The sequence below is a fragment of the Colossoma macropomum genome, unplaced genomic scaffold (genome assembly GCF_904425465.1).
Source record: "Colossoma macropomum unplaced genomic scaffold, Colossoma_macropomum, whole genome shotgun sequence".
Classification (NCBI taxonomy): Eukaryota; Metazoa; Chordata; class Actinopteri; order Characiformes; family Serrasalmidae; genus Colossoma; species Colossoma macropomum.
Genome location: NW_023494801.1, coordinates 158492 through 176411, shown reverse-complemented (window position 1 = coordinate 176411; position 17920 = coordinate 158492). Strand labels below are relative to the sequence as shown.

Here is a 17920-nt window from a genome sequence, read left to right as displayed (position 1 = left end):
TTGAGGGGGAGCACTTACATTAAGATGAAGGTTTGTTCTGGCGCTCAAGGCTCTTGTACAGTTCCTGAAACTGACAGTGTGTCTGCAGAGCCGTAAACCGCTTTGTTCACGGGTTTATTTCCTCTATCAGGATTGGTAAGTGGTCACTCAGCTTTGGGTGATCAATGATGTCATAAAACAGAATATACTACTCTTAATAATACATTACATAATACTACTATCCTCTCTATACATACATACGCGTGTACCGGTAGAAGAACCCTTTTTAGTGCTATATAGAATCATTTTTAAAAAGGTTCTTTATAGAACTTCTGGTTCTAAATAGAACCATTGCTTTTACTGAAGAGCCGTTGAAGAAGCATCTTTCTTTAGCACTGTGTGTATTTAAATATGTATGAGCACTCCCAGTTCCAGCCAGTCAGGTTGTGAATAAATCAGCAGGTTGTGGTTGGAGTTAAACCAGACAGGAGGGTTCCCACTCCATAATGTCTTCCGGGTCTCTCAAACGCTAGAGGGCGCTTTTATTACTTTAATAACTGATCGTGATAATTAGCCGTCCGGACCAGCAAGAAATTATTCAGTCTGCACCTGACGATAAAAACCGAGTTTAGCGTAAGAGACACAATCAGACACATCAGCAAATCCATCAGTGTGTGAATCACTTCTAATCTTAATACACATAAAAAGAAAATAAACCCCTAAAACACAGCAAGAAGGACGGAGCTGAAGTCGGCTTCCTATTCGCCTTGTTTGAGTTTTCCTGTTCGGAACGGGAAAACTCGAACAAGAATCTGGTGAATAAGAAGGCCACTTCAGCTTTGTGTAAGAAGATGCTAACGCTAATCTATTATGAATACACGGATTAAGGAATGCTGTAACCTACCGAGCTACAGAGCTTTAACCATCACTGTGAATAAATAACTACTACATAAAGTTAAGATCCTGAATAGACTATTAAATGAAATAATCTTAATATAAAACCAGAGGAAAAACAATCACATCAACAGGTTCTCTGTGCCTCATTAACCACACGGCCACATCTACACAAACACCACACAGACAACACACATCACACAGACATGAGTGTGGATCGCTGCGTTCCCTCCATTATATAATCCTCTCCCTCTTTCTGAGAGTGATATTCCTGAAATAGTGTAATTTTAGACAGGATCTTTCTTAAACTGCTGCTCTGTAATGGTACTGAATGCAGTCGAGCAGCGATGTTGACCGCCCCAAAATGGCGGCGCCACCTGGCTGGACCCAATGCGGCATCTAGGTATGTATATCTATAATGCGGCATCTAGGTATGTATATCTATAACAGCCAATGAGCTGCTCCGCTCGCCAACCAATCAGCACTCAGTAGCAGTAATGCTAACCAGTCAGCGCTCAGTAGCAGTAATGTTAGCGTCCTGTTGTCCAAAACCCGTTTCCTGTAGAAAAAAAGAAACATACAGGTGAGATAACCCAGAGCCGGTTAGTGAGGAGTCTGGCCGCTTCCTATTTCCCCCGTTATATCAAGTACAGGACTGCTAAACAGCAGAGGGCGCCCACGAGGGAGTCCTCAATGACTGGGGGAGAATGAAGCTCAACGCCTAAAAACTAAAAGTTTCTAATTAAATTTCCTTTAATTTTAATAAATTTCACTAAAAAACAAAGAAAACTCACCTGTATGTTTCCTTTTTCTACAGGAAACGGGTTTTGGGTAGCCGGACGCTAACATTACTGCTACTGAGCGCTGATTGGTTAGCATTACTGATACTGAGTGCTGATTGGTTAGCATTACTGCTACTGAGTGCTGATTGGTTAACATTACTGCTACTGAGTGCTGATTGGTTAGCATTACTGCTACTGAGCGCTGATTGGTTAACATTACTGCTGCTCAGTGCTGATTGGTTAACATTACTGCTACTGAGCGCTGATTGGTTAGCATTACTGCTACTGAGTGCTGATTGGTTAACATTACTGCTACTGAGTGCTGATTGGTTGGCGAGCGGAGCAGCTCATTGGCTGTTCGCGCTCACTGACGTCATGAACGTACATGAGGCACCGTTTTAAACTCCTATAACTCGAGTTTAAAAGCTCTTTAAAAATAACAGCGGTGTTAACGTTTTAAGCTGCTCTGATTTCAGGAAATGAATGAATTCTTTTACATTAAAAATGTTTAAACATTTATAAACTATGATTTTGCTCCATATCAGCCCATTCATTATGGACTCGCTCGGGAGCGCCCTCTAGCGTCTGAGAACCCGGAGGACACTGCAGAGCGGGAATTCTCTCTACAGGCTCTCTGATAAACCCCCTCTCGCTAAACTCAGGTCGCAGGTGACCTCTGACCTGCAGCACGTGCGCGTGTGACCGCGCCCCGTGCCCCGCCCACTCCTCACCCAGGATTAAGCGGCCCCGCCCCCTACTACAGGCCCTCCCCTGCATCCTCGCGCTGCCAGTCCTCACGTTTCCTGCGTGCGGTGGAGATGTCCAGCGGATCGTGAGACCTGCGGCGAGGCGCGAGACCGAGACCGGGTAACGTGAGTGTCTCTGTTTACACACACAGTGATGAGCTGATCAGTTCAATAGGATCGATATTATATAATCTATCAGTCACGCGCTTATCGATCACAGTCTTGGGGATTTGGAGAGGCGGACACGCAGAGTGAGAAAGCGGAGTGGACTGTGGGTCAGAGTGGACATAGGGTTATATGCAGAAGTTTGTGCACCCCTGTTAAACTGCACGCTTTGTTATAGTTTTTAAAAGTGAAAATCAGAAAAAAAAAATATATATATACATAAAACGAGGCCGGTAACCGTTTTGGCACCTCCCTGCTGACCAAACCAGCACAGACCAGCATTTCATACTGGTTTAAACTGGTCTGTGCTGTTTTTTTTTTAGAAGAAATGCTTTATTTCATATTTGAAAATCAACACAAACATGCAAATATACACGTGTCTATGTGTGTGTGTGTGTGTGTGTGTGTATGTGTGTATATGTGTGTGTGTATGTGTGTGTGTGTATATGTGTGTGTGTGTGTGTGTGTATGTGTGTATATGTGTGTGTGTATGTGTGTATATGTGTGTGTGTGTATGTGTGTATATGTGTGTGTGTGTGTGTATGTGTGTGTGTGTGTGTGTGTGTGTATGTGTGTATGTGTGTGTGTATGTGTGTGTGTGTGTGTGTGTGTGTGTGTGTGTGTGTGTGTGTGTGTATGTGTGTGTGTGTGTGTATGTGTGTGTGTGTGTGTGTGTGTGTGTATATGTGTGTGTGTGTGTGTGTGTGTGTGTATATGTGTGTATGTGTGTGTGTATGTGTGTGTGTGTGTGTGTGTGTGTGTATATGTGTGTATGTGTGTGTGTATGTGTGTGTGTGTGTGTGTGTGTGTGTATATGTGTGTATGTGTGTGTGTATGTGTGTGTGTGTGTGTGTGTGAATATGTGTGTGTGTGTATTTTGACAAGGGTTCTATATAGCATCCAAAAGTGCTCTTCTATTATTATTACAAGCTTGAAATTATAACAATACTAGAACCCTTTTAAAAGGTTCTATATAGGACCGTCTACAGCACATTCTCCGTCAATCTGAAGAACCATTTCACCACGCAGAGAACCATTTAATCATGCAAGCGTTCATGGTTGACTGTAGAACCACTGTCTTTACTACAGAACCCTTGAGGAACTGTCTCTCTAAGAGTGTATATATAAAGTCCCTGGTGGTCTTAATCTCCCTCCAGGCTGTGGTCAGCAGATGGCCTCGGACTCGGCGCCGTGTCCACTCAGCAGGCAGTTCTGCAGCAACTCCTCCACCTCATCTTCATCTCCTGTGACCTGCGGCCGGTCCGGCAGGCGGCAATCCTGCCTGACCACGTTCTGCCTGCTGCCTGCGGGTCGGTCCGTGAGCGGAGAGGACGCCGGGTTCCTGCTGAGTGGGCTGCTGGACGCCGTGGCGGAGGAGAGCGACGGTCAGAGTGGGAGTGACCGTCCACCTCCTCAGTGCAGCCCATGTGAGGAGAGGAGCCCCGCCAGCTCGTACTGCCTGGACTGCAGGGTGAGAGTGGAGCACCGTACGGCTGGAGGCGTCTCACTGCACCACACTGAGAACACACACATGTACACACAGCGCCCGCCATAAATATTGGCACCCCTGTAAAAACAGCAAAACATGCTTCATTAATGACCCTTTTGATCTTTCATTCATAATATTAAATCTAACCTTAATTTAAAGTTCAATGATTAAAAATAAACAAAATCTGATCTTTTTTATATTTATATATATTTATAAAAATATATATTTATATTTTTCTCAAATCTGTGTGTGCCACAATTATCGGCACCCTTTCATTTAATCTTTTGCAAAGATAACAGCTCTGAGTCTCTCCCATAACGCTTAATGGGGAACACACGGCAGAGGATCTGAGATCATCCCTCCCAACAGAACCTCTCCAGAACCTCCTGATTCTGAGCTCCACACTGTGGACTCTACTCTTCAGCTCATCCCACAGGTTTTGTGGGATGGCCCAGTTTAACCCCTTAACAAGCCACGAGCCGGCAGGCCAACAGCGTTATTACACACTTCTATAACCTCAGAACAGCTCAGCCAGTTTGCACTGAAGTACCTGTAGTTACTGATTAATAAGCCTCAGTGTGTAATAAGCCTGGATTGTTAAGGGGTTAATATTCTGGCTGAGACAGTCAGGTTTTGGTTTGATTTCTGCTGGTTCCTGATGGAGTCTGTGATAAATTGTATCCGAATAAACTGTCCATGGTTATCTTTGAGTCCACGCTAAACCCTCTGCTGATGTTTGTTGCCAAAAACCTCTATTTTAGTCATAGAAAGTTTAATAATGACGTGATGAGCTGATCAGGAGTTTTAGGGTGAAAACAGTGGAAAATTGAGGGTCCATTATTATCAGTGGGGTTCATTGATTACAAAGGAGATTATAATGTTGAAAACAGTGCTGGTGATGCTAAAAGTGGTAAATTTTTAGGCCAAAACTCACATTCTGGTAAAATTTACGTTGTCTAATTCAGAATATTATTATTTTCCACCACATATGATTCTGTGATACAGTTTACAGGGTGGGCTGCTGGGAAATGTAGTTTTAGTGAATTAATTCAGGTGTAGGCAGAAATAAAGTGCCTTAAACATCTGTTTCACTACAGTGGGTCAGAGGTTTAACTTAAAATCTGGAAAAGTGCTTTTCAAGGAGAAACAGGAGGAAAATCAAACGGTTGATTCAAATAAATGAATATGATTAGATGATGTCATAATGGACTGATATCCAGTCAGCTACTTTGTGCCTGTTCAGTTTCTGTACACTGGTTGTTGTTGTTGTTTACAGGTTCTCTCTCTGCTGACCGTCACACAATCAGAACAGAGTATCGTTCTGTAATTCATCACAATAACAGTAAAATGATAATCGTACTATTCCCTCCTCTTCCACCAGGAGTACCTGTGCACTAACTGTGTCTGTGCCCACCGGCGGGTTCGCCTCACGAGAGACCACTTCATCGAGGTGCTCGGGGGCCGCTGGAGGTCAGAGGTCGGACGAGAGCAGGAGAAAGAGTTCGGCAAGTTAGATTTTGGCTCTCCGCTGCTGTCCGGCCTTCAGGAACTGGCTAGTTTCTGCCTTCAGCATGACCACGAGGTGAGCAGACCAGAACATCTGCGTTACTGTTGACCAAAAAACTGCATAATGAATATTCATTCACAGTAGATACTGATTAATTTACAGTAGTCATGGAATATTTTACCTGCAGTTTCTCTACTTTCAGTCCAGAACTGAGTTTGTTTACTCTGTCCATCATTGATAATCGGTGCATTAAATGAACAGCCTGATTATTTTAATGAGTCGAGTCTTCTGCACAGATTCGCTCTGGGAGCTGAAGCTAATGTTAGCTGAGGTCACAAGGTGAAGGTGGCAGTGCTGTAGAATCCACAGATGGAAAAACTACAACAGCTCAGATGTCTTTACAGTGGTGGTGATAGGAACCAGGGGTCGCCATGACTACAACACAAATATAGACATTTTATTTACTATCCAGAACCACCAGTGAACCTACACGAGTCTTCTGAGTTTATATGGAATGTTGATGATGGTGAAATAGTGGTACCTCTCCACCGTGAACGGATTTTAGGGCTGAAATCTTCCCAAAACTATCGTGAAACAGCGTCTCAGTCATCAGGCAGTGAATTCATACCCGTTGACTTTGTGTAAAGGAGCTTTTAGAGACAATATATACATAAAGGCAGGAAAACACAATATGAACAGGGGATGTTTTGTTATTTTTGCCCTGTTTTCTCTCTCTCTGATAGCAGCCAATCAGAGTGCAGCATCAGGACCGCCGCCCTCAGTAGTGCCATAATAAGGAGGCGTGTCTGTGATGTGCAGGTTTACGAGGCGGTGCAGATGGAAACAGCCTGTAAGGACGCGGCTGAAAGTAGATTAAATGAGCAGATGGCATTCTAAGCTTTACTGCGTCCAGATGAGAATCTGAGTGTTTGGCCACCCAGTGTGTGATTTACTGTCTCTGCGAGCGGCTATGAGCCTGTCAATCAGTATTTTTGCTGAATTTGATTGGAGCAAAGCTGCTCTGTAGCTGTGATGGTGTAGATGCAGGTGAAGGGTCGTTTAATGGTAGATCATGTTGAGATGGTGAGGCTTGGACACGCTAGGTGTTCTGCCCAGCCCCGCCCCCCTTGTTAAAATAATTGTTTATCTCAATGAATTGTTATTCATAAAAGCGTAAAGTGTTCAGGTCTCAGTGTTTATTGGTTTATTATAGGTGCTGTACTCATGTGAGTGAACTGAGTGCAGCAGGTTTAGTGCTCAGTGCAGTGATGGAGCTCCTGAAGGACGGAGCTTCAGCAGTTACGTGGGGGGGCAAGAGGGGCGTAGCCTGATTTGCGCATATGAATGAGCTGTTTGTCTTTCAGGCTCTTTCACTGGATGCTAATGAGACCTGAGCCTGTGTGTCAACAGTGATTAATGGCTTATTGATCCTAATGACGGCGGACTGTTCAGCTGAAAGAGCCGAACTGAGCAGGATTAGGAACATACATACATACATACGTCATCTAAACCGCTTATCCTTCTGGGTCACGGTGAGGTGCTGGAGCCTATCCCAGCTGTCATTGGGCGGAAGGCAGGATACATCCCTGGACAGGTCGCCAGTCCATCGCAGCAGGATTAGGAACACTGGAATAGAAATGGAGCCAAATTACCCCACTGAATAGTGTGGATACATGGGCTTAATTAGGTTAAATACTCACTGGACACTAATGACCTCTCAGAACTGAACTTATTCACTCATGGACATGGAGACCTTAGGCTCATGTGCAGCTGATCCAGAGCGTCCCATTCTATTGGTCAAGGAGAAAAATATATCATGACATTTAAAACCATTTTCACACTACAGAATATCTCTGTTTCTCTCAGGTGTGCCGTTATTTCTGTGAGACGTGTTCGGTGCCGGTGTGTCAGGAATGTGCTGCAGCTCAACATGGTAACCACAGTTTGGTGCACCTGTGGGATGCGGTGCTGGAGTCCAGAGTGCTCGCCTTCCAGCTGCTGAACGAAGCACATCAGGCCCGGCAAGCAATAAAGGTTAGAACCCAGCTGCACCATCACCACCACCACCAACAACACCATCACCATCGCTACTATCACCTTTAACATCGCCATCACTACCACCACCACAATACCAACACCAGCAGCACCACCAACACCAACACCATCGCTACCACCACCACCAACACCATCGCTACCACCACCACCAACACCATCGCTACCAACACCGCCACCAACAGCACCACCAACACCAACATCATCACTACCACCACCAACACCATCGCTACCACAACCACCAACACCAACAGCACCACCACCACCAACACCAACAGCACCACCACAACACCATCTCTACCACCACCACCAACACCATCGCTACCAACACCACCACCACCAACAGCACCACCAACACCAACATCATCACTACCACCACCACCAACACCATCACTACCACCACCACAACATGAATACCATCGCTACCACCACCACCAACACCATCAACATCGCTACTACCAACACCATCACCACCTCCACCACGGCCACCATCATCATTGCTACCGCCAGTACCACCACCATCACCACTACTACCATTGTCACCACCACCACTACTATAAACCACCATCAGCACCACTGCGTTATAGATTACAGAGGAGCTCCTCTGAGCTACTGTAAATAGGTCAATAGGGTAGATCAGTACATCAATAGAATGTCAATCAGTTGGCTGTTGGATGGAGACGACTGAAGGGGATGGGTTCGGTTCTCTCTCCAGGAAATTATCACTACATTTTGCGTTCCAAACCTCGTATTATTAAATGGTCAGAAATGGTATATTGTCAAGTCTAACTATCTTAAATCTAATCAATATATCTGATATTTCTCATGTTGAGATTATTATAAGCTTATTGTAAGATTATTTCTGGACATTTTTAGTAAGACAAATGATCTCACTATAATATTGGCAGATAGTTTTGTTTGTTATAAGAAAAATGAAAAATAAGAAATTAGAATAATAATCTTAGAATGAGTTTACAGCAACCTCAGAATGAGAAATATTACATATATAGACTAAATCTGAGAATTCACTTGCTAAGATGGCAACATGAGGGGAGCTGGATGAGGGTGTTTGAGGAAGACCCCCGCCACCACCCCTTTCTTTTAACCTCCACAGACAGTTAATGTTGCAGGATGCTTTACATTAAACACATCCATTATCTGTGCTGACCTTTAACCCTGCATGTCTCAGCGTGTGCAGAGGCTGTTCAGTTTACTGTTGTATTGACTTTGCTGATGTTTTGACGCTCTGGGATATTTAATCAGGATACAGTAACAGTGTTAGATAAATCATATGATTTCATTTCACTGCTGTCAGAACAAAACCTCATCTCCAAAAACCTAAACATACTGTACTCTTAATGTAAGTCAATGGAACCAGAGTTTTTCCAGTCAATTCTGGGTCGTTTCTTTTGGTCCCTTCATTGTAAAATTTACACACAATGTAAAGAACAGATATTTTCAAATTGTCAAAAACTGAAAAACAACAAAAATGGAGATACAAGATTTTGTTCTGACAGCAGCGAAATAAAAGCACAGAAGCTTTAAAAAGGAGGAGACACTGGTTGAAATATGAACCGTAAAGCTAACGTGACGCTCATAATGACGAGGAAAATCCCGCCTTCAAAAAAGAGCCAGTCAGCTTTGCTGTTTATCTGTGAGCAAAACCCTCACAGCAAATAAAATGATCTGCCAGTGTGATCAGATACTTTTAGTAGATAAAATTACTCAAAATAAGTAGAAACGTTTAGAAATTAGTTAAATAATCTCATCTTACTCTTATAATCTTCTAACCAACCTCATAATGAGAAGCACTAGATATGTTGTCTAGATTGAAGATGTTTTCTCTTGCTAATCATTTTTTGCAGTTAAAGTTGAAATGCTGTGATGTTTCATCAGTTTTTTGAGAAACCTAAACTCTTATATGATTATGAAACTATGTAGCTTTTATAACCTAGATATAAAATTAGATTCATGCCATTAGAAATGTGAATTTAAATGTAAAAACCTGAATTTGAATGTTAGATTTAAATCTGTAAATCTGACACTTTCACAGATTTTTACAATAGACATGAATCACAATATTTAATTTTCTGAGATTTATTAAGTAGAACATACAAAATAGAACCCGCAGTGCCACATATACAGAAACACTATAATAATAATATTAATAAATCTACAACTACAGTGATTTTTACTCAATGTTTTACAAACTGCGCTGCACTAAATCCAATTGAACAGCTTCAGTTAAGCTCACTTACCAGTCAAACACGGTTAATCAGTGTTCTTTAAGTACTGAGATCCATGATGTGCTCAGAAAAGCATATTGTGACATAAATTATCACGATAGCAGTAAAATATCCTCATACTGTCACTCATATATAGTGATACACACAGATACATAACTGATAGAGTTCTAATCAGAGTCTTGTTTAAGCGCCTGGTTTCTGATTCAGTCTGTGGTGACGTGTCTGTTGATGTGCTGTAGCGAAGCTGACTGAGAGGCTCGTCTGTAATACAGTGATAGATTAGTGCTGTCTGTTCGGCTCGTGTTTAGCAGTCACTTGGGGGCCTGACTGAAATGACGGAGCAGATAAGACCCCGGGGGGCCATCCTCTATTGTTCCTAAATGTCCTTTTACATGCGCACGTCACAGATGCTCATCTGCACAGATAACCTTTGACCCCTCAGTGAGGGATAACATGTTATGTGGGTGGAGCTGAGCTGCTGCGTGATGGACGGCTTCCTGTTTATAAGTGTATCAGCAGGTTAAACAGGAGCCGAGTCTACAGAGCACTCCGTTAGTAATCGGACAGTGGACAGTTTTTCTTGCTCTGTCATGGTCCCACCGAAGCTCCGCTGTGGGCTGGAACACCTGAGGAGCCCAGGCTGCTTCACTGACCGTGTGCTGTAGTGCAGCTTCATCACACTCAGATTCCCCACAGTTCTCTGTGTTTGTGTGTTTAGTCTAGTGTGAAAGAGTCTCTCTGTGATGATTACACTCACTGTTACTCACCACACCAGCTCCTGCATCACTACAGCGCCACGGCTATGAGGCTCTACAGCCAGTCTCCTCACTCAGAGGTGTAAAATTCAGGTCCAGAAAGTAAAAATCGTTCTCAGGATTTTGTTCCAACAGCCTGGCTTCTCTAGTTAGATCAGACCACCAGCAGAGCTGTCCAGGCAGTTGGAACAAAATCCTGGGAAGGATTTTTACTTTCTGGACCTGAATTTTACACCTCTGTCCTCACTGCAGACGGTACTGACCTCCTGCTGCCTGACCTGCGCTGAGTCTCATCATATCACCACTTTATTAATTAATCTTATTAATACACACTGTGCAATATATCATAACCACTACTGTACTGACTCTCACTGTGCACTGTACACTGTAAACACTGCTGATACTCCCAGTTCTGTTTATACTCACTGTGTTTAAACTACTGCGTACCATTTACTGCAACACCTGCTCTCATGGAAATACTAAAGTCTGTCTTATATGTTTATGTAAATATATTAATAGATACACATAGATTCTCTCATATTCTACTCTGTCTGTTTTTTATTTCTGCCTCGTTTATGTAACTTTATGTGCAATTACTTGTCTTGCTACAGTAGCACAGCAGTTTCCTTCGGGATCAGTAAAGTTATGTTTGTCTATCTGTCTAACTATCCATCCATCCGTCCACCTGATCAGGTGAGTATAGAGAAGGCCCAGCTGCTCGCGGATCTGGTGGAGATGAAGGCTCAGAAGGTTCAGACAGATGTTAAAGCCGCCATCCTTTTCTATAGAGCAGCTCTGGAGGAGAGGGAGTCCGAGCTGCTCTGGAAGGTGAGTTTGAGTTTATGTTCTTCCTAATGAAGCTAACAAGTCACGTTTTTGCTCAGGTTGAGAACTGAACCCCAGTCCACTGTGTGGAGGGCAGCACTGTTACTCACTACATGCACTACAAAAAATGATATCTTGTCAAGTGAAAAGATCTTAAATCTAGTTAATATATCTAATATTTAATAAGCTAATCATGGACATTTGATTTGCCCGGCCCAAAATAGGATAGAAAGCTTTGGGGAAAATATTTAATTGTGATTTTCCGAACATTGTTGAGATTGTGATTTAAATGCAATTATTTTCTATAAATTAATTTCCAGGGCTGTTTTTTGGCCAAGAACACCAGAATATCTGCTTTTTCTGGCATGAATCTTGAACACTGCCTGTGCTAGGCTACCAGTTACTTGTGATGGTTGTCATGTGATGCTTTGTTGCTTCTGATTGGTCTAATTCATCTACAGGCAGTTCACAAGGTCTGTGTTATCAGGTTAAATTTCCCCATTTAAAACTTGTTAAGACAACATTGTTAATAATGTACTCTATAATAAAAATTGCAGCTCTTGCGATTTGAAAATTGCACTCTTTCAAATTGAAATTTCAATAGAAAAATTATTAATCTTTCAGCCCTAGCCAGAAAGTTACCCTAACCCCACCCCCAATGAGATCTCAGATGTATTTTATACTATATATTTTATGATACATATCTTATACATATATATTAAACTGATCTGTTTGACTAAAATAAATAAAAAACCTGATCAACTTATTCGATTCCTCATTTTAATCCAGCATAATGTTATAAAATACAATACAAAACTAAATTTTGAAACCTACACACTTTATTTATTTGTATATTGTTTTGTCCTGCTGGCTCTCAGCCCACCACACACACTTCACTACACCCCCCCTCCCAAACAAAAAGCTGGTGCACACCTGGTTTAATGCATCTTATGCCTGGCATGATGTGTAACGTCCTTGCAAGAAATATGTTCAAGAAATTTAAAATCTCTGATAATAGATAATAAATGGTCATTCAGACTTTTGCCCAGTCTCTCATACCTTCTCCTGTTCAGGTGGAGAAGATCCGGCAGGTGAAGGCCAAGTCCCTTTTCCTGCAGGTGGAGCAGCTGGAGCAGAACCTGTGCGAACTGGACTCCACAGTTTCTGCAGTGACGCGGTTGCTGGGCGCAGGCTTTAGAGGTGGTGGACGCGTCGCAGAGCTGCTGTTGGCACAGGAATGCATGATTTCACAAACTCAAGCCACGCAAACTCTGTGCTCCCTGCTGCGGCCACAGGAGTACGAGTGGTTTCTGTTCACGGGGCCAGACGGGGGGCTGCTCCAGGCACTGCGCTCGCTGGGCCGGCTGAACACGGGGGCGTTCGCCCCACTCTGCATCGCCCGCGGCAACGGTCTCCGGGAAGCCATGTGCACCAAACCCACCTCCTTTACCCTTACAGCAAAGGACCATCAGGGTCAGCAGCGGCAAGAGGGAGGAGACCCCGTATCAGCTGCGGTCCTGGACGCTAATGGCAGCGCTACCATGGCGGACGTGTTGGATCACAACAACGGCACATACACTTTCACCTATGTGGCGCAGAGTGTGGGTAAAAGCCTAGTGTTGGTGCTGGTGGGAAACAGGCATGTGGAGGGCAGTCCTTTCTCTGTGCAAGTAATGGCCGGCCACAAGTTTGGTTCGTCTGGGTTGCCCGTGGCCACTTTTGGTGGTGAGGGCAAAGCTGAGGGGCAACTTTGCCGGCCATGGGGCATCACGGTGGACTCAGAGGGGTTTGTTATCGTGGCCGACCGCAGCAACAACCGCGTGCAAGTGTTCGGACCAGACGGAAGCTTCCAGCATGCCTTCGGCAGCCTGGGCTCACAGCCTGGCCAGTTCGATCGGCCGGCCGGGGTGGCGTGTGACCTTCAGCGCCGAATCGTGGTGGCTGACAAAGACAACCACCGCATCCAGGTTTTTACCTTCCCTGGGCAGTTTCTGCTCACGTTTGGAGAGAAGGGCTCAAAGAACGGGCAGTTTACCTACCCATGGGACGTAGCGGTCAACTCATCCAGGCAGATTCTTGTGTCCGACACCCGCAACCATCGTGTTCAGCTCTTTGCGCCGGACGGCACATTCCTCAATAAGTACGGCTTCGAGGGGGCGCTTTGGAAGCACTTTGACTCGCCACGCGGTGTTGCCTTCACTCGCGAGGATCACCTGGTCGTCACCGACTTCAACAATCATCGTCTGCTGGTGATCCAGCCCGACTGCAAATCGGCACGTTTTCTAGGTGCCGAAGGAACCGGCGATGGACAGTTCATGCGTCCGCAAGGCGTGGCCGTGGACCAAGAGAACCGCATCATTGTGGCCGACTCTCGGAACCACCGCCTGCAAGTCTTCCAGGCTGATGGAACCTTCCTGTACAAGTTTGGCACACAAGGGGACGGCCCGGGCCAGATGGACCGTCCGTCTGGTGTTGCGGTAACGCCAGACGGGTTTATTGTTGTGGTGGACTTTGGGAACAACCGCATCCTGAAGTTCTAGCTCTGCTATAGGAAGAGAAGATGGGGGAAGAACAAAGCTCAGCTTTGAAGGATTTGATTTTGGTGTCTGTTATTCAGTTTGATGGACCGTAATCAATATTGGGAACAGAAGCTATTTGATAAGCAGAAAGTCGAATGTTTACTCAACATTGCAGCCCTGCTGACGTGCTGGACACTATTGTTAATGCAGTAAATTCTCTCAGGGATTTTCCTTTGCTGGGTTTCTTACCTGAACACCTACCTCATTCAGCATGGGGAAGGAATGTGGTCCAATAGTCCATCAGCTTTCGCCAAGAAGAAAAAATACGTCAACAAGTTCTATTAATTTCTATTTAATTATGCTAATCACGTTATTAGACATTTGTTGAGAGATAAATTAAGTTTGTTAATGACACACAAAAGGGTTTGTATATAAACAAGTTTCCTTTATTTTCTTTTTTCTGTCCTCTCCAATGTCTCAGTGAGGTTCCGTGTGACAGGGGAACCTTTTTCTTTTTCAGGTTGTTCTTAGAAAGACACACTGAGCAGATTCTCAGAACATTCTCTGGTTCTCCTTCTTCGGTGTCGTATCTAATACAGGGATGGGTATTTCAGTCGAATTTTATATTCAAATTTGTAAAGTATTATTAGGAAATTATTCAGAAATACACAAAGCCGTAGTAAATAAACACAGGTTCAGATTTACACAGAGAAACGTGTCAATCTAAACGCTGATCGTCTGTTTTCACCTGAGCTAGCATTGCTATACTAGTCGTATCATAACGTGTTTCTTCTCATACTTTATCTTTATCTGTGAATAGTTTGTTTTCTGATACCAAACCAGATGTTGAGTTTGATGTTTTGAGGTTTATCTGAGCTTTTCTATGAGCTGCAGATAAGCTCTGTACTATCTGCTGTGTGGTGTTTAGCTTCTCGTCTGGTGTGTGGTAGCCTTTAGACAACTGCAGTAGTCTATAGATGGTGTGGTAGTCTTTAGAAGACTGCAGTAGTCTTTAGATGGTGTCTGGTAGCCTTTAGATGACTGCACTAGTCTTTAGATGGTGTGTGGTAGTCTTTAGATGGTGTGTGGTAGTCTTTAGATGACTGCAGTAGTCTTTAGATGGTGTGTGGTGGTCTTTAGATGACTGCAGTAGTCTTTAGAAGGTGTGCGGTGGTCTTTAGATGACTGCAGTAGTCTTTAGAAGGTGTGCGGTAGCCTTTTGTCTTTTTTACCTGCTAATGCAGAAGGAAGTTGTTACTGCTAGGAAACCATTCAGTGCACTGTATTGTATTTATTAGAAGCTATGCTAGCAGTCAGGATTTCTTTATTGTGATTCCCAGTAGTTGTATGATGTATGTGGGTAGTGCATGCTGGGTCCCGTAGTGAGAAAACGCTGATGGATGAACACAAAAGTTGTGAATTCTGTCAAACTGATGAGTCTTAATGAGTCTTTAATGCTACTAATTCTAATTTAAACTCTAGTTTTAGGGTGGAACTGCCCTTTAGCCCCATCTGTTCTGATTTTTATGATGTCACTGTGCACCAGTGGGTGGGGCTAAATAATAATATTAACCAATGATATGAGTTTCACTCACTACATCACAGAATAGAAGGAGAATGATTTCACACTCACTCAGACTTTAAAGAGTTATTCTACAAGTTTACACCAATTTCTTTTACCAAAGAATTTTTACATTTTTTTATATAAAATTACCTCATTAAAAATCTACCTCATACAAAACAACTGATATATTTCTAACCAATATTTAGTTTATTAGAATAAAATGATAATGACAGGTTTTGCTTTTGGTGGATGTTTTGAATGTGTTCATGTTGGAGCTGTTAGCTTTAAGATTAGCGAAGTTAGCAAACTGTGAGATTAGATCAGCTCTCTCACGCTTTCCATCACAAATATGTCGGCTGTATTTACCTACAAACACAAATCTGATCTGCTGCCAGACACTTTTCTAGTTATATGATTTATATCTTTAGTTATTCAGTGTGATTAGAAACGTAAACATTAGCATGTTGAACATGACTGGTTCACACTGGAGGAGTTTCCTCGTCCCTTTCTGTGTCTTTTAGGTTGTTTAGTGTGAGTTTAATCTTTAGATTAGAATTTTTCAAATTTAAATTAAAATATTTCTGTTAAACTAATGTGTGTATTGTGTTTGTTCTCCTCGCTGGGGGTCAGACGAGCTCAGGGAAAGTCATGACTTTATGTCGTGTGTTGAGTCTAAATACGGCCGTGGAGGCTAAAGCGTCTGCATGTTGACTGAGAATTTGCTGCTTTTGGACTTTCAACAGTTTCTATGCAGTTTTTGTTCACTTTAATAAACAGATCTTCTTGATTGACCAATATTATGTGTTCTATGTTCTGTTTTACAGTTTGGTCTCTTATTCTGAACCAGAGGTGTCAAACTCATTTACACCGTGGGCCAAACCAAATTAATCAGTTTTCAGGCCAGTAACACAACATGGATTCATTTATCAGCAGGACTGTAATCACAGAGCTTTAACACATGAATCTTACACACACGACTTCAGCGGTCACTACAGCCGCATCACGCTTATGAGATGACCTCAGCTTTAGTGTCAGTTATTTAAAGGAAGGAATTAAGGACATATTAAAAAGGAGTTATTATATGATCATATTAAAGTTTTTTGCATAATTAACTGGTTAAGATGTGGTTCAGAGTGGTTTGGTGTGAAATGCTCCGTTCTAGATAAACTGTTCACAGTGGTGGTGATAGGAACCAGACGTCCCCCTCTAAAAGCTCCCTCACAGAAAGTTCCTACAGGAAATGGTTATGAATTCACTGCCTGATGACTGAGACACTGTTTTATGATAGTTTTGAGAACTTGAACTCCATTCATGGTGGAGGGATACATGCAGGGCGCTGTGAGGCAAAATAGTCCCCAAAGAAAACTTATTATTTCAGATTTTCCACTATTTTCATCATCAACATTCCATATAAACTCAGAAGACTCGTGTAGGTTCACTGGTGGTTTTGATAGTAAATAAAATGTCTATATTTGTGTTGTAGTCATGGCGACCCCTGGTTCTCAACACCACCACTGCACCAGCAGGCAGAGCAAAATATTAACCACTAAAATGATGTTTCACCTGTCGTGGGGCGAAAACGCTCAGCTGGCTCAGAGATCCTCCCTGATACTGAGTTTGACTCACTAATGCATCACGACACAGAAGGAAATGGGTTAAATTCACACTGAGTTTACATGTGAAGTCAATAATAAATGTAATTTCTATGGAGTTCATGCAAATATAGCTGCAGACCAGAGCAGTGCCTGCTGAAAAAACCCATAGAAACCACTGTGTTTCTGTTGGTTCCTGATGGTTCTGTAATGTGTTTTGTCTTTTTTCAATGGGTGCACAGTGTAAAGGATTCTAATGGTTTAACAGGCGACAAGTGGCTGATTCTAAATGCATTTGATGGTTTCCTGATGGGATCTAAAGGTATTCTACAGGAAACTAGTGGTCTCTATTGAAAACCATTAAGTCAAGAAAGCGAAACCATAAGGTTTTTAATCCTAATGGTTTCCAGTAGCTCTAGAGTCCGTTTGGATCTGTCCTTTTGGTGGAACCTCTTGAGTTACATCATCTGAACAAAGTTCTGGAGAAAGGCTGGATCACATCTCAAACACTGTAAAGACCTCTGAGGACTCTGAGGGATGACCTCACTGTATCGGCTCATCTTCTGATGGCCAAAGGCAGAAATGTGATGAGGTGAGGTTTAATTTAATTCAGTTATATCTGACACTGAATCAGTGATCCAGATGATTCATTAGCAGTAAAAGACAGAAATACTGTGTTTTCATCAGAACGGACTACAAACCCTGTCGCGTGGATGACGTCACTGTCGTACGTCCACGAAGCGGCGCCGGCACTGACTCATGGTCTTTGTAGTTCAATTGTAGTTTAATCGCTAAAGTTTCATGG

General features: G+C 43.1%; 1 protein-coding gene across 1 annotated transcript; it reads left to right on the top strand.

Moving 5' to 3' along the window:
- Nucleotides 1-3737: 3737 nt before the first annotated feature.
- On the top strand, nucleotides 3738-13980 carry LOC118821612 (E3 ubiquitin-protein ligase TRIM71-like). Its single transcript, XM_036590311.1, has 5 exons — nucleotides 3738-4037; nucleotides 5437-5637; nucleotides 7429-7596; nucleotides 11309-11443; nucleotides 12514-13980. Exons 1-5 carry the CDS (start codon nucleotides 3738-3740, stop codon nucleotides 13978-13980), a joined length of 2271 nt encoding a protein of 756 aa, XP_036446204.1.
- Nucleotides 13981-17920: the final 3940 nt, after the last annotated feature.

Bases quoted from the DNA above. Each gene is read 5' to 3' on its own strand.
- LOC118821612 (XM_036590311.1), top strand. From the start codon at position 3,738: ATGGCCTCGGACTCGGCGCCGTGTCCACTCAGCAGGCAGTTCTGCAGC. The intron at 5,638-7,428 runs GTGAGCAGACCA...TGTTTCTCTCAG, and splicing joins GCCTTCAGCATGACCACGAG to GTGTGCCGTTATTTCTGTGA. The intron at 11,444-12,513 runs GTGAGTTTGAGT...TCTCCTGTTCAG, and splicing joins AGTCCGAGCTGCTCTGGAAG to GTGGAGAAGATCCGGCAGGT.